At 36.6% G+C, this 13352-nt stretch overlaps 1 protein-coding gene across 6 annotated transcripts in view; it reads right to left on the bottom strand.

Annotated features, from left to right (window-relative positions):
• Window positions 1–13352, bottom strand: part of SPIDR (scaffold protein involved in DNA repair) — a 487671-nt gene that overhangs the window by 258649 nt on the left and 215670 nt on the right. For 4 of the 6 annotated variants that reach the window (XM_060610477.3, XM_060610478.3, XM_060610480.3 and 1 more), the window contains 3 exons: window positions 12352–12565; window positions 10363–10426; window positions 9333–9451 (listed from right to left, as the gene is read on the bottom strand). In XM_060610477.3, coding sequence (XP_060466460.3) covers window positions 9333–9451; window positions 10363–10426; window positions 12352–12565 — 397 coding nt within the window. The remainder of the gene's footprint in view (window positions 1–9332; window positions 9452–10362; window positions 10427–12351; window positions 12566–13352) is intronic. The other 2 variants (XM_060610479.3, XM_060610481.3) reach the window with 1 other exon arrangement.

The raw sequence follows: 13352 nt of genomic DNA, 5'->3' as shown, positions 1-13352 counted from the left end.
AAAATATACTGATACATCCTGTCATCCAAATAGGGAGTGGGGCATCTAAGTGGCTCAGTCGGTTAAGCCTCAGACTCCTGATTTCAACTCAGGTCATGATCTCAGTTTGTGAGATCAAGCCCTGTGTCAGCCTCTGCACTGACAGCATGAAGCCTACTTGGGATTCTCTCTCTCCCTCTCTGCTCCTCCCCTGTGCTCTTCCTCTCTCTCAAAAAAAAAATAGACAAATACGGAGCATAACAAAACTGACAATGTCTTGATGATTATTTAATACTCAACACTAATCAAATATTGAATGTCCTAGCATTCTAGCATAAAACTATGCTAGCATAACAAACCTAGCATAAAACTATGTGCCTAGCATTATTCTAGTCATTGGAAATACTGTAGGAAAAAAGACTGATTTAAAAGTTTTAGCTAATGTAATAAGACAGAAACAAGAGATATAACTATTAGGAAGGAAACAACAAAAGTATTATCATAAATGATATAACTATAAACAGAAACATTTTATTATACAAAACAGGCATCAAATTGATAAGAAAGTCTGCAGAACCCCAACAAATGTGAGTAAAGGTTAAGAAAACCAACTCTCAAAAGATAACCTGTCATAATATATATAAGAAAATATAAGATTATATTTTCTTATATATAAGAAAATATAAGAAAAAGTATTCAATGACCAGATGCAGATACTCTATGAAGTTTATACGTAACTGTATCAAGAAATTATAGCAGTGACAGCAACAATGCATACCTTTAACCCACTAAAACAGTTCCTAAAATCCACTCTGAAAAGAAATCTAAAATATATACTAAATTATATATATATGTGTGTGTGTGTGTATGTCTATTAAAAATTAATTTGTGTTAGAAAAAAAGTGAATATACACTATATGTTGAGAATATGGAAAAGAATAAAGAAATTATATAACCTGTAGTCATTAAAAATGTTGAGTGTGTATTGACGTGACTGCTGAGAAACTGACAGCATTGGGAACATTTATAACCTTCATAGGTTACTATGGTGACAATATACTGAAGAGCTCAAAACCCACCCATATTCTCTAAACAAGAATTTCCACTTTTAGAAATACTCTAAGAATATAATGAGAATGGAGTATAAGCACTTTCATTCAGGTACGGTTTCAAGCTGGGAAACAACTTCCCAAAATAGGAAGCAACCTTAAAATCTCAATAGAAGAGACTATTTAAATTATGACATATACATATGGCAAAGTACAAAGTAGTCATTAAAAATGATGATGTGAGGGGCACCTGGGTGGCTCAGTCGGTTGAGCCTCTGACTCTTGGTTTTGGCTCAGGTCATGATCTTACAGTTCATGAGATGTAGCCCTGCGTCAGGCTCAGCGCTGACAGCATGGACTCTGCTTGGGACTCTCTCTCCCTCTCTCTCCGTCTCTCCGCCACTCGCATGCACACACGCTCTCTCTCAAAATAAATAAAACACATTAAAAAATTAAAAAGAAAGAGACAATGATGTGAATTTACTGATACAGAGAGGTATTCATTATAATGCAGAAAGTAGGATTTCACTCCTTCCCCAGATTATGATGCATATCGTAAGGAAGGACAAAATTATCTGGCACACAGTGCGTTAACAGATATTTTGAATGAGTGAGTGGGTGTCCCAGGAGGTGTCCTGGTTGTCCCTTGATACACTATCACATATTCAACTTTTTCTGGTGCTCATTCTGGCTTTAGATTTGGTAGTGGGTCATATTCTATCAGCCAGATGAGTTCTATCTCCCTCTTTCTATAACTAGTATCACAGAAAACTCCTTTCTTCACATAAAAAAAAAATTCTGTTCAATTTGCTAAAATGTTTCTCTGGAATCATATTGAAACCTTTCAGTTTCCTTTAGCAATAAATTCTGTTTGTTCATTAGTTGATAAAATTTAAAACTGTGGTGGGGGCATGAGATTCATTAGACTACTATATTTTTATATGTTTGAGATTTTATACATTCATGACCTTTTTTTTAGAGGTTGCTTCTGGTAATACAATTCTATCACTGTATCATAATACAATTAATCCTAGGCAAGGCATTTTAGTTCTACCTTCATTCTCAGATTTGCTGAGGTAAGATAACAATGACATCTTATAGGAATTCAATACATAGAGAGGGCTCTAATCTCCTTTGGATAAGTAACCATTATTCAACTAAACTCCATTTATTGCTAAAGGACAAATGGAAGTGTCAGAAGTCTACTGATTCTGCTTTTTATAAATTCTTTTTTTAAAATTCTATGCTTTTATTTTTCTTTTTAAGTTTATTTATTTATTTTGAAATAGAGAGTGAATGAGCATGCATGCCTGAGAGCAAGGGGAGGGGCAAAGAGAGAGGGAGGGAGAGAATCCTAAGCAGGCTCCACACTGTCAGAGCAGAGTCCAACGTGAGGCTTAAGCCCATGAACCATGAGATGATGACCTGAGCTGAAATCAAGAGTCAGACACTTAACCAACTGAGCCACCCAGGCTCCCCTCTACTGATTCTTTTAAAAACTGTTTCCATGTTGAAAACAAGTTTGAATGAACACAAAATACTTTTAGTGGAAAAAGAGCAAACAGGCTACAAGGACAAAATATTAATTAATTAATTAACTAATTAATTTTTAATTAAAAAAAATTTAACGTTTATTCATTTTTTGAGACAGAGATGGAGTGTGAGTGGGGAAGGGGCGGAGAGAGAAGGAGACAAAGAATCCGAAGCAGGCAGCAGGCTCTGAACAACAGCAAGAGCCCGATGCGGGACTCGAAATCACAAACTGTGAGTTCGTGGCCTGTGCCGAAGGCAGACATTTAACCGACTGAGCCACCCAGGCGCCCCCAAGGACAAAATATTTATAATGGTAAGTTTCCACTAAAAGAAAAAGACTAGGGGCAGTGGCTTAGTCAGTGACTTAGTCAGTTGAGCATTTGACTTCAGCTCAGGTCATTATCTCGTGGTTTGTGAGTTCAAGCTTCACACTGGGCTCGCTGTTGTCAGCCTGTCAGCGTAGAGCCCACTTTAGGTCCTCTGTCCCTCACGCTCTCTGCCCCTCTCCCACTAATGCGTTCTTCCGTTCTCTATCTCAAAAAAATTATATTAAAAAAAGACTAGTCATTTTTGTTATTTTGGCTTTTTTTTCTTTAACTATGAGCTATTTTTAAGTGACATCTAGACTAACTTCAGTTAACATTTGGATAAAAGAAATAAATTCTTAATTAAAATGCAGAAACTTCCAAACTATTAAGATAGATGGCCTAAATCACCTATACATGCATATCAATAAACTCATCTTTCAAAACACTTCCCATTCATCTCTCCTCCTAAAGTACCTAAAAAATACTATTACATTTTCTTTAAATTAAAAAAGTATCTTTTTTTTTTTTTTTTTTTTTTGAGAAAAATCTCTATATATAACAAGACATAATACAATTCAGGAAGCTATTTGGAAGGTTGTCAAGTCCTCTTGGAGACATGGAAACAGAGAAATCAGGCGGTTGATCAAATTCACAAAATTGAAATATCAAGCAGAAAAGTGTTAATATTTATGATAGTGTTATGGACTGAACTGTGTCCCTTCCAAATTCATATGTTGAAGTCCTAACCTCTAGTAGCTTAGAATGTGACTACTTGGAGACAGGGACTTTAAAAAGGTAATTAAGTTAAAATGAGACCATTAGGAAGGACCCTAAGCTAACTAATATCCTTATAATGAGAGGAGATTTGGGTACACAAAGAAACATCAGGGGCATGTGCCCACACAAAGAAAAAACCACTTGAGGACAGAGCAAGAGTGTAGCCATCTACAAGCTAGCGAGAGAGGCCTCAGTGGAAACCAACCATTGGTACCTTGATATCAAATTTCCAGACTCCAAAACCATGAGAAAATAAGCTTCTGTTGTTTAAGCCACCCAATCTGTGGTATTTGCTTTTAGGAGAGCCCTAGAAGCTAATAACAATAGTGTATCAGTTTGTCTGCTGGGTAATGAGGTGGCCAAGGAAGGAGAAGTGGTAATAGTCCTCCTACCCAAGTGACCCAGACTGCTCCTCCTGTCTCAGTGACCCTAACTGCTGTCTTGTGACCTGCTCTCTGCAAAATAACACTGTGATATAGATATTTTTCTATGAGAGGAAATAAAAATCTCTATCACTATGTTAAATTACCATCCATAGCAGAGATGTGCAGAACCTTATTTAATCCACCTCAACCTAATAGCTATTTAGGCTGGATTTAGATTTTAAGGTTTTAAGCAAAACATTTATGACTATATTTTCTGTACATATTTGAGTATTTTTATAGGATAAAGTACCAGTGGCAAAAGTTCTGTATCAAAGTGTATTCACATTAACATTTGTGACATATCGCCAAAGAAGGTACCAAATTACAGTCCCACCAACATTTGGGAATTATCAGTGTTTTATAATTTTCATCAAGGTATCTTACTTTATATATATATATATACACATACACATACACACACACACACACACACACACACACACATATATATATTTCTCCTTCTTTTGAGATGGTCATTTTGAGAAAGGTCACGACTCCAGAGAAATATATCAAATTATATCTATTTCAGATATTTTCACTTTTATAGAGGTAATAAAATTCTTACATAGCATTAATATCTGGTACCATTTGGCTTGGATAACAACACAAGCATTCTAAGTTGTCTTCCTAGAGATCAAAATTCATTTTCCATTGGATGGCATAACATATAAAAACAGTTAGGTCTCATATATTAAAATGGGCAAATGCAGGATTTCATTTCACTCTTATTCTATAATCTACATTCCATTCACAGAGCAAAACTCCTCAAAGAATGAAAACCAAAAACATAACAGAGAAAAAGAAAATATCCAAATCAAGGTTAGAATTAATAATCTCTGCATATAGTACCACACAGGAAATTCCATACAATTTCACACAGAAAATTTCCCCTGAAAGAATGAAAGAAGCAACCACCAAGGCAGCTTCCTCAATACAACCCAAAACTAAAAACATCCCAAAGTCAAATGATAATAACTCATCCACTTATGAGGTCTAAGGAGCCAGTGGGATTTGAAAATTTTTTGTAAATATATTATCTTTGCAGATAATCTTGATTTAATTTTACTTCTCATGAGCCCAAGAAAGTGTCCCAACTTCAATACCTCTAAAACATCTTTCCTAAAGAACATTCATACTTAGACACTAATTTTTTTTATTAAAAAAGTATCATTTAATAAATATGTTTTGAAATACATAGAGGTGCACAAAAATATTAGAAGTTGAGGAGGGAGGAGATTAAAAACAAAGAATACCAACTTGCCTTTCCTATCAGCAATGAACTTAGACTTTATTGAAAGCAAAACCTAAATTATACAATGAAGCAAAAACTAGAGTGAGAAAGGAGAAGATGCTGAATGAGAACAGATTTCTGAGGGAAGACAGATTTAAGGTAACCAATTAGCACCCTGGTGCTCTGATACATGCTGCCATTAATTGCATCAGCATGGGGAAGGGAGAAGCATCCTAGCAGAGCCTTACCCAGAGACTGCTTTTAAGTCCTATTCCAGAAATTCATAAATTTAACATGATGTCAATAAATGCTGACGGGACTCCTGAGCGGTCATTTGAAAAAAATTCATTTCCTACTTAACCTATTACATAAATATAAATTTCAGGAGTCAAAGATTTAAATATAAAAAATTTGAAAGCAATTAATCCATAAAGTATTCGAATAAACACAGAAAAAATTTTAATCTCACAGCAAGAAAGTTTTGACTTCTTTACTATCTATGATATAAAATGCAGAAACTACAAAAGATGGATAAATTCAGCCATGGAAAAGCACACTACCCTGCTTTTCAAAAACAAACAAAAAGAGACACCTCCTGCCTAAAAAAGCTGAAAGACTAATGACAAATGGGGAGAAAACTCATTGTAATGTATACGATTGACAAAGAGCTATTTTTAGCATTTCTGAAGAGTTGATACAAATCCATAAGATGAAGACCAACAATCCAAGAGAAGAAAGGTCTAAAGTCATCAACAAGCATTTCATAGAAAATAATACATAAATGGTTCTTAAGCACAGGGAATGAAGCCCAAGCTTACATTACAGTAAAAGAAAAAAGAAATGTAAAAAAATTAAAATGATAAATTCCATTTTCTAGTTTTTAAATTGGCGAAGATCAATACAGGGAAATAGGCACTTTATGCACTGCTAGTGGAAATGTAAAATGGTGCCATCTGACAATGTTTCCTAAAGTTAAAGAGGTATATAACCTCTGATCCAGCAATAATACTTACAGACATACATCTTACAGCTCTCCCTCACACATGTTGGTAATGATGCAGTACTGTTTGCAGTAACCAAATAGGAGGAGCAACAAATATGTCCATCCAAAGGGGCTGATTGAATAATAATGGTATCTTTAATTCAGAAGTCCATGCAAAACGAATGTAACAATTATTTCTATACTAGCATATTGTTACTGAATACTCTCCAACATGCATTTTTAAAATAGAAAAGCATGGTACAAGGGTATTACGGTTGGATACCATTTTTGAAAAAAAAAAAAAAAAAAGAATAGTGGCAGGAAATACATAAATGAGTTTATATTATATATGCATATGCACACACATACACAAACACCATCTCTGGATGGTGTGTGAGAACTGGTATCAGTGGTTCTTTGGGTGATGAGAACTGAATGGCTGGGAAACAAATATGGGAAGGACTCACTGTTCACTGCATATCTTTCAATATCTTTTGAAATCTGTATCATATATATAAATACCTACTAGAAAAACCAATTAAATGCTTTTTAAATGAAATGAGAGGGGAAAAATCTATACTAAAGACACAGAGATTTGGAGGCACGATGATGCCTTATGGACCTATATAATGATTCTAAGAGTTTATCTGCTTATTTAAGGAAAAGATAAATCAACGTGATGCATCACATCAGCAAGAGAAAGGATAAAAACCATATGTTCATTTCAATACATGCAGAAAAAGCATTTGAAAAAGTACAACATCCAGGGCACCTGGGTGGCTCACTCAGTTAAATGTCCGACTTTGACTCAGGTCATGATTTCATGGTTCGTGAGTTCAAGCCCCCCATCAGGCTCTGTGCTGACAGCTCAGAGCCTGGAGCCTGCTTCAGATTTTCTGTCTCCCTCTCTCTCTTCCCCTCTCCCACTTCTGTTCTCTCTCTCTCAAAAATAAAAAAAATTTTAAAAAAATTAAAAAGGAAAAAAAAGAAAAAGTACAACATCCATTCATGATAAAAATCCTCAACAAAGTAGGGTTAGAGGGAATATATTTCAACATAATAAAGGTCATCTGAAAACACAGAGCTAACATCCTACTCAATGGTGAAAAACTGAAAGCGTTTCCCTTAAGATCAGGATCAAGAAAAAGATGTCCTCACACCACTTTTATTCAACATAGTATTGGAAGTCCTAGCCACAGTAATCAGACAATAAAAAGAAGTAAAGGTCATCCAAATCGGTAAGGAAGAACTAAAACATTCATTATTTGCAGATGGCATGATTCTATGTTTGGAAAACCTTAAAGACTCCATCAAAAAACTAGCAGAATTGATAAGTAAATTCAGTAAGCTTGCAGGATACAAAATCAAGATACAGAAATCTATCTTATTTCTATGCATTAATAATAAAGTAGCAGAAAGAGAAATTAAGAAAACAATCCCATTTACAATTGCACCCAGAAGAATAAAATACCTGGGAATAAACTTTAACCCAAGAGGTGAATGACCTATACTCTGAAAACTGATGAAAGAAACTGAAATGACACAAAGAAGTGGAAAATATTCTGTGCTCATGGATTGGAAGAACAAATATTGTTAAACTGTCGATACTACCCAAAGCAATCTACAGATTTAAGGCAATCCCTATCAAAATATCAACAGCATTTTTCACAGCACTAGAACAAATAATCCTAAAATTTATATGGAACCACAAAAGACCTTGAATAACCAAAGCAATCTTGAAAAAAAAAAAAAACAAAAAACAAAAAACAACCTGGAGGTATCACTATCCCAGATTTCAAGATATACTATAAAACTATAGTAAATCAAAACAGTATGGCACTGGCACAAACACAGACACATAAATGAATAAAACAGAATAGAGAGCCCAAAAATAAACTCACGATTATGTGGTCAATTAGTCTACAAAAAAAAGGAGGCAAGAATATGCGATGGGAAAAAGAGAGTTTTTTCCTGATATGGTGTTGGGAAAACTGGACAGCAACATGCAGAAGAATGAAACTAGACCACTTTCTTACAACATACACAAAAATAAACTCCAAATGGATTAATGAACTGAATGTGAGACTAGAACTCACAAAAACCCTAGAAAAGAGCACAGGGAATAATTTCTTTGACATCAGCTATAGCAACATTTTTCAAGATATGTCTCCCAAAGCAAGGGAAACAAAAGCAAAAATAAAACTATTAGGAGTGTATCAAAATAAAAATCCTCTGCACAGCAAAGTAACCAGTCAAAAAACTAAAAGGCAATCTACTGAATGGGAGAAGATATTTGCAAATGACATATTGGATAAAGGGTTAGTATCCAAAATATATAAAGAGCTTATTCAACTCAACACCATAAACAAATAATCCAATTAAAAACCAGGCAGAGGACATGAACAGACATTTCTCCAAAGAAGACACACAGATGGCTTACAGACACTTGAACAGATTGCTCATGTAACCATCAGAGAAATGCAAATTGTCTCACCTGTCAGAATGGCTAACATCAACAACACAAGAAACAGATGTCAGTGAGGATGTGGAGAAAAAGCAACCCTCTTTGACTGATGGTGGGAATGCAAACTAGTGCAGCCACAGTGGAAAACAATATGGAGATTCCTCAAAAAATTAAAACAGAATTACCATGGGATCAGGTAATTCCACTACTGGGCATTTACCCAAAGAATATGAGAACACTAATTCAAAAAGATACATGCCACCCCCATGTTTACTGCAGCAGTATTTACAATAGCCAAATTATGGAAGCAGGCTGAGTATCCACTGATAGATGAATGGATAAAGAAGATGTGGTGTATATCTATAATGGAATATCATTCAGCCATACAAACGATAAAATCCTGCCATGTGCAACAACATGGATGGATCTAGAGGGTATAATGTGAAGCCAAATAAGTCAGCTGGAGAAAGACAAATACCATAGGATTTCTCTCATATGTTGAATTTAAGAAATGAAACAAATGAACAAAGAAAAAAAGAAGACAAACAAAAACAGACGCTTAAATATAGAGGACTGGTGGTTACCTGAGGGGAGGTTGGTGTGGTGATGGGTGAAATAGATGAAGAGGTTTGAGAGTACTCTTATTGTGATGAGCACTGAGTAATGTACAGAATTGTTGACTCACAATATTGCACACCTGAAACTAATATAACATGGTGTGTTAATTATACTGGAATTTAAAAAAAAAACAAAATTAAATTTAAAAATAATAATAGATATATAAATAAAATAAAGAAAAGCTATAAGGGCAAAAGCTAGGATCCAGAGTCTACTAATGTTTCTAAATTTAGTTCCAAACATAACTATGTTGGAATCTTCTGTGTCTCACTGTAATAAACGCAGCATAGTTGCAATATACATATTTTTGTTGAAATACAATAAATAAAAACAAAAACTGCTGTATATTGATAAAGAAGATAAAACTAGAATTCACCGTAAAAATCAAATACTCTCAATATCACTAAGTTTTACTATAAGCTTCCAAAAAGAACTTCCAATAAAACAGTCAAAAGAACACAAGAAATTACAGGAACAAGGCCCTAGACAGGAGGAGCACTGTCTAGGACAGTAAAGGACAAATAAAGTAGGAAAAGGACAATAAAGGGCCTGGAAGGGGATACTTTCCAATTGCAGATATGGAACCCAGGGAAAGACTCTTGAGAAGGTGACAGCTGAGTAAATGCCCAGAGAAGACAAACTGCAGACCATGCAGACACAGGGAGGGGTGGGACAGAGCACCCCAGCACAGGCAGTGGCAAGAATCCAGGCCCCAGGGGGAGAGTTGCACGGTATCTGAGGACCAGGGTGGAGTGTAGGGTGGCTAGGATGGAATTGCGGAAGGAGACAGAGATGGGAGATGCCGACTCAAAGCTCGGGATGGGTTTGTGCATGAGGTGAGCAGACACTGGGGCATGGAGCGCCAAAAAGCGGTAAGACAACTCGCATATTCATAGCTTTGCTCCTTCGATCATCTTGAAAGAGACAGAAGGAGGGCAAAGAAGGAAGCAGGGAGATGACTTAAGAGACTGCAACAACCCAGAGGAGAATGAGTACCTGGAAACGTCCTGACAGTAGAGGTGGCAAGAAGTCCTGGACCCGTGTGCATTTGGAAGTGGAGCTGCAGAAGGGAGGTTACGAGAAAAAGAAGAGTTGAGGACACGTGCATGTACTCAAGAAGGTGGTTTCCATGTCCTGAGATGGGGAAGGGTGAGGAAGAAGAGGGAGGGTTAGGAGCTTGATTCTGCCACGCCATCAGTACTCAAGTAGAGCCATGGCTGTGGCAGTAAGGGGGCTGTGGGGTACTGCTGTGATGAGGGGGTGGAGAGTGGGCTGCAGACAGTTTTAAGAGGCGTCAGTGATCGGCTAGTATTTACAGCAAAAGATGAAATGGAAGGACCAAAGGGGTGAGTGAGGTAGACAGGGTAGAGAAGAGGTCCAGGACGAGCCTGGTAGCACTTTAGTATTGAGAAGCCAGAGGAATGCACGAGGAGGAGCAAGAGTGAGCACTGTACTACAGGGAGACATGATGGCCACACAGGTAACCACGAGAGGAGCAGCGCGGAGGTGGCTGCAGATGCCGGAGGTGTGGTGTGGGGAGTGCTGGGTGGAGAATGGGGGGCAATTTGGCCACAGTGGGAAGAGGAAGCACCGTCAAGATTAATTAAAATTTTTTTTAACATGGTAGAAAAATAATGGCATGGTTTTAGGATGATGAGAAATTTCAGAAAGAAGAGAATTAAGGGCATTATATTCTTGAGGAAGCCGCAGAGAATGACAGTTGGCCATTACGTTATGCACAATATCCTCAAACTGAAGGCACCTAACTATCTGTCAATAGAAGAATAGATGGATTTAATTGCATAAATTAATACAATGGAATACTGTCTAGCAATAAAAATGGACAAACCGTTAAATGCCAAGGAAACTGATGAGTCTCACAAGCATAATATTAAGTGAAAGTAGTCAGGCAAAAGAGAATGCATATTTTGTGATTACTGTATGGTTCTATTTATATGAAGTTCTCAAACATCTAAAGGAGGCTACTGCATCATAAATCAGGATGATAGTCAACTGGTGTAGGAGGAAAAGGGGGGAAATGAGAGGGGATTGGGGTGGTCCCAGGTGTGCACTGTATTCTAGTTCTTGGACTGGACAGCAATTACATAGTCACTTTGTGATTATTTGAAGAAATGTATACTTATAATGTGTATATGACACTGTAGGTGTCATATACAACTGTTCAATAAAAGGTACATTAAAAAAACACAACAAAGCAAAATGAAATAAAATAAAATGTAGGTTACCCTATGATATCCACAGACTGTGGAAGAATTTGAGTAAACACTGAGAACTCACTATGGACACAGTGAAAATAGATCCCTCCTCTGGGAAGGAAGTTTTACTTTAAAGACCTGTAAGTCAACTTCAAAGCTAAGAATTTGACAGATGAATGAAACTCTTAAAAATGTGCCAACAAAATTAATAGTTCTTAAAACAAGGCTGCTCAAACATTCTCTCAAAAATAATATGATTTTCTTTTTCTTGTAGTAAAAAATAACACCCTATGGAAAAGAAAGCAAACATGTATCCTTAAAAATATTTCTGACCTATTAATGACCATTTATGCTCCTAAAGATTCAAACCCTATTATGTCTCAATTTATGCTTTTTATCCCTTTCAAAGTGATTAGCAAAGAAATATTAAATTAATGTGTATTATCATACGGTCACATTAATGCCTCTTACTAAAATTGAATTTCTAAGAAAAAAAAGCCATATTTCTTAATAGACCACTTAGAGAGGAATATTGATATGATTGCTTCTCCCTTGCCTCTCTGCCCTTAAATTATAAAAAATTTCCTGACAAAAGTACAAACAAGCATTCAAAGACAGTTCAGTGCTTCTGTTACATAAAATCGATGGCAAATCCTGGCTTCTTTCTCCTGGCATTTCTCCATAATAAGGTGACAAAAATGTTCATGATAAAAATACATTTTGAGACAAACTCAGTTAGTGACTGCTACAATCAGTTCTTTCTACTCACCAGGGAGGGTAAATATGGATGATGTCTTGGGGATGTCCCCTGAGATGGCAAGCAGTCTCCTTGGTGAACAGCACCTTCAGTCCAGTGCTGGGGGCCTGACCTAGAGAAGAGCTGTCGGCTTGCATCCCTGCTAACTGCTCACACATAGCAACTTGGATGGTGCATTCCTCATGCAGCTCTAGAATTTTCACAACTAATATGCCAGATTTTCTACCTAGAAGGTGAAGAAGAAAAAAACAAGCAAAATGAAGTCTAATAAACATAAGGTCCAACTGTGAATAAAATGTCATGAAAAAAAAGAATCACATTAAGATAGCTTTAGGGGCACCCGGGTGGCTCAGTCAGTGAAGCGTCCGGCTTTGGCTCAGGTCATGATCTCACAGTTCGTGAGTTTGAGCCCTGCGTCGGGTTCTGTACTGACAGAGTTTGTCAGGTTCTGTGCTGACAAGTTGGAGCCTGAGGCCTGTTTCAGATTTTTGTGTCTCTGTCTCCCTCTGCCCTTCCCCCACTCTCTCTCTCTCTAAAATAAATAAACTTTAAAAAATTAAAAAAAAAAATAAGATAGCTTTCTCCACCTATAGAAAATGGTGTGTATACTTTGCAAAGTAGAGAACAGATAGTAACCTACTCACTGTAACATCTTTTAATTAAAATTTTATTTTAAGCAACATAAAAGATAGTCTTCCATCATAAAGAAACATTTTTGTACACACAGAAAACTTAGAGCCATCATTTCACACAGCATGGTTTTACGCCAAATCTTGAACTCTTCTGATAACCACAACAAGGGAAGTATGGGCACTTACTGATTCTTCTTTCTTATATGCTCCCTCCACCTCATTACCTGCTTTGACTCTACAGGAGACCGGCTGGTTGCAACTGTTCTAATGATCATAAAGGTTAAAGGGGAGGATTTCTGAGGAATGTTGAATGCTAGGGCTTGAGATTTAAATGGGTGGAGGGGCGCCTGGGTGGCTCAGTCCATTAAGTGTCTGACTTCT

The sequence above is a fragment of the Panthera onca genome, chromosome F2, assembly GCF_046562875.1.
Source record: "Panthera onca isolate mPanOnc1 chromosome F2, mPanOnc1 haplotype 2, whole genome shotgun sequence".
In the NCBI taxonomy this organism is placed as follows: Eukaryota; Metazoa; Chordata; class Mammalia; order Carnivora; family Felidae; genus Panthera; species Panthera onca.
The sequence above is the reverse complement of the archived record's forward strand: the minus strand, read 5'-3'. Positions and strand labels throughout refer to the sequence as shown.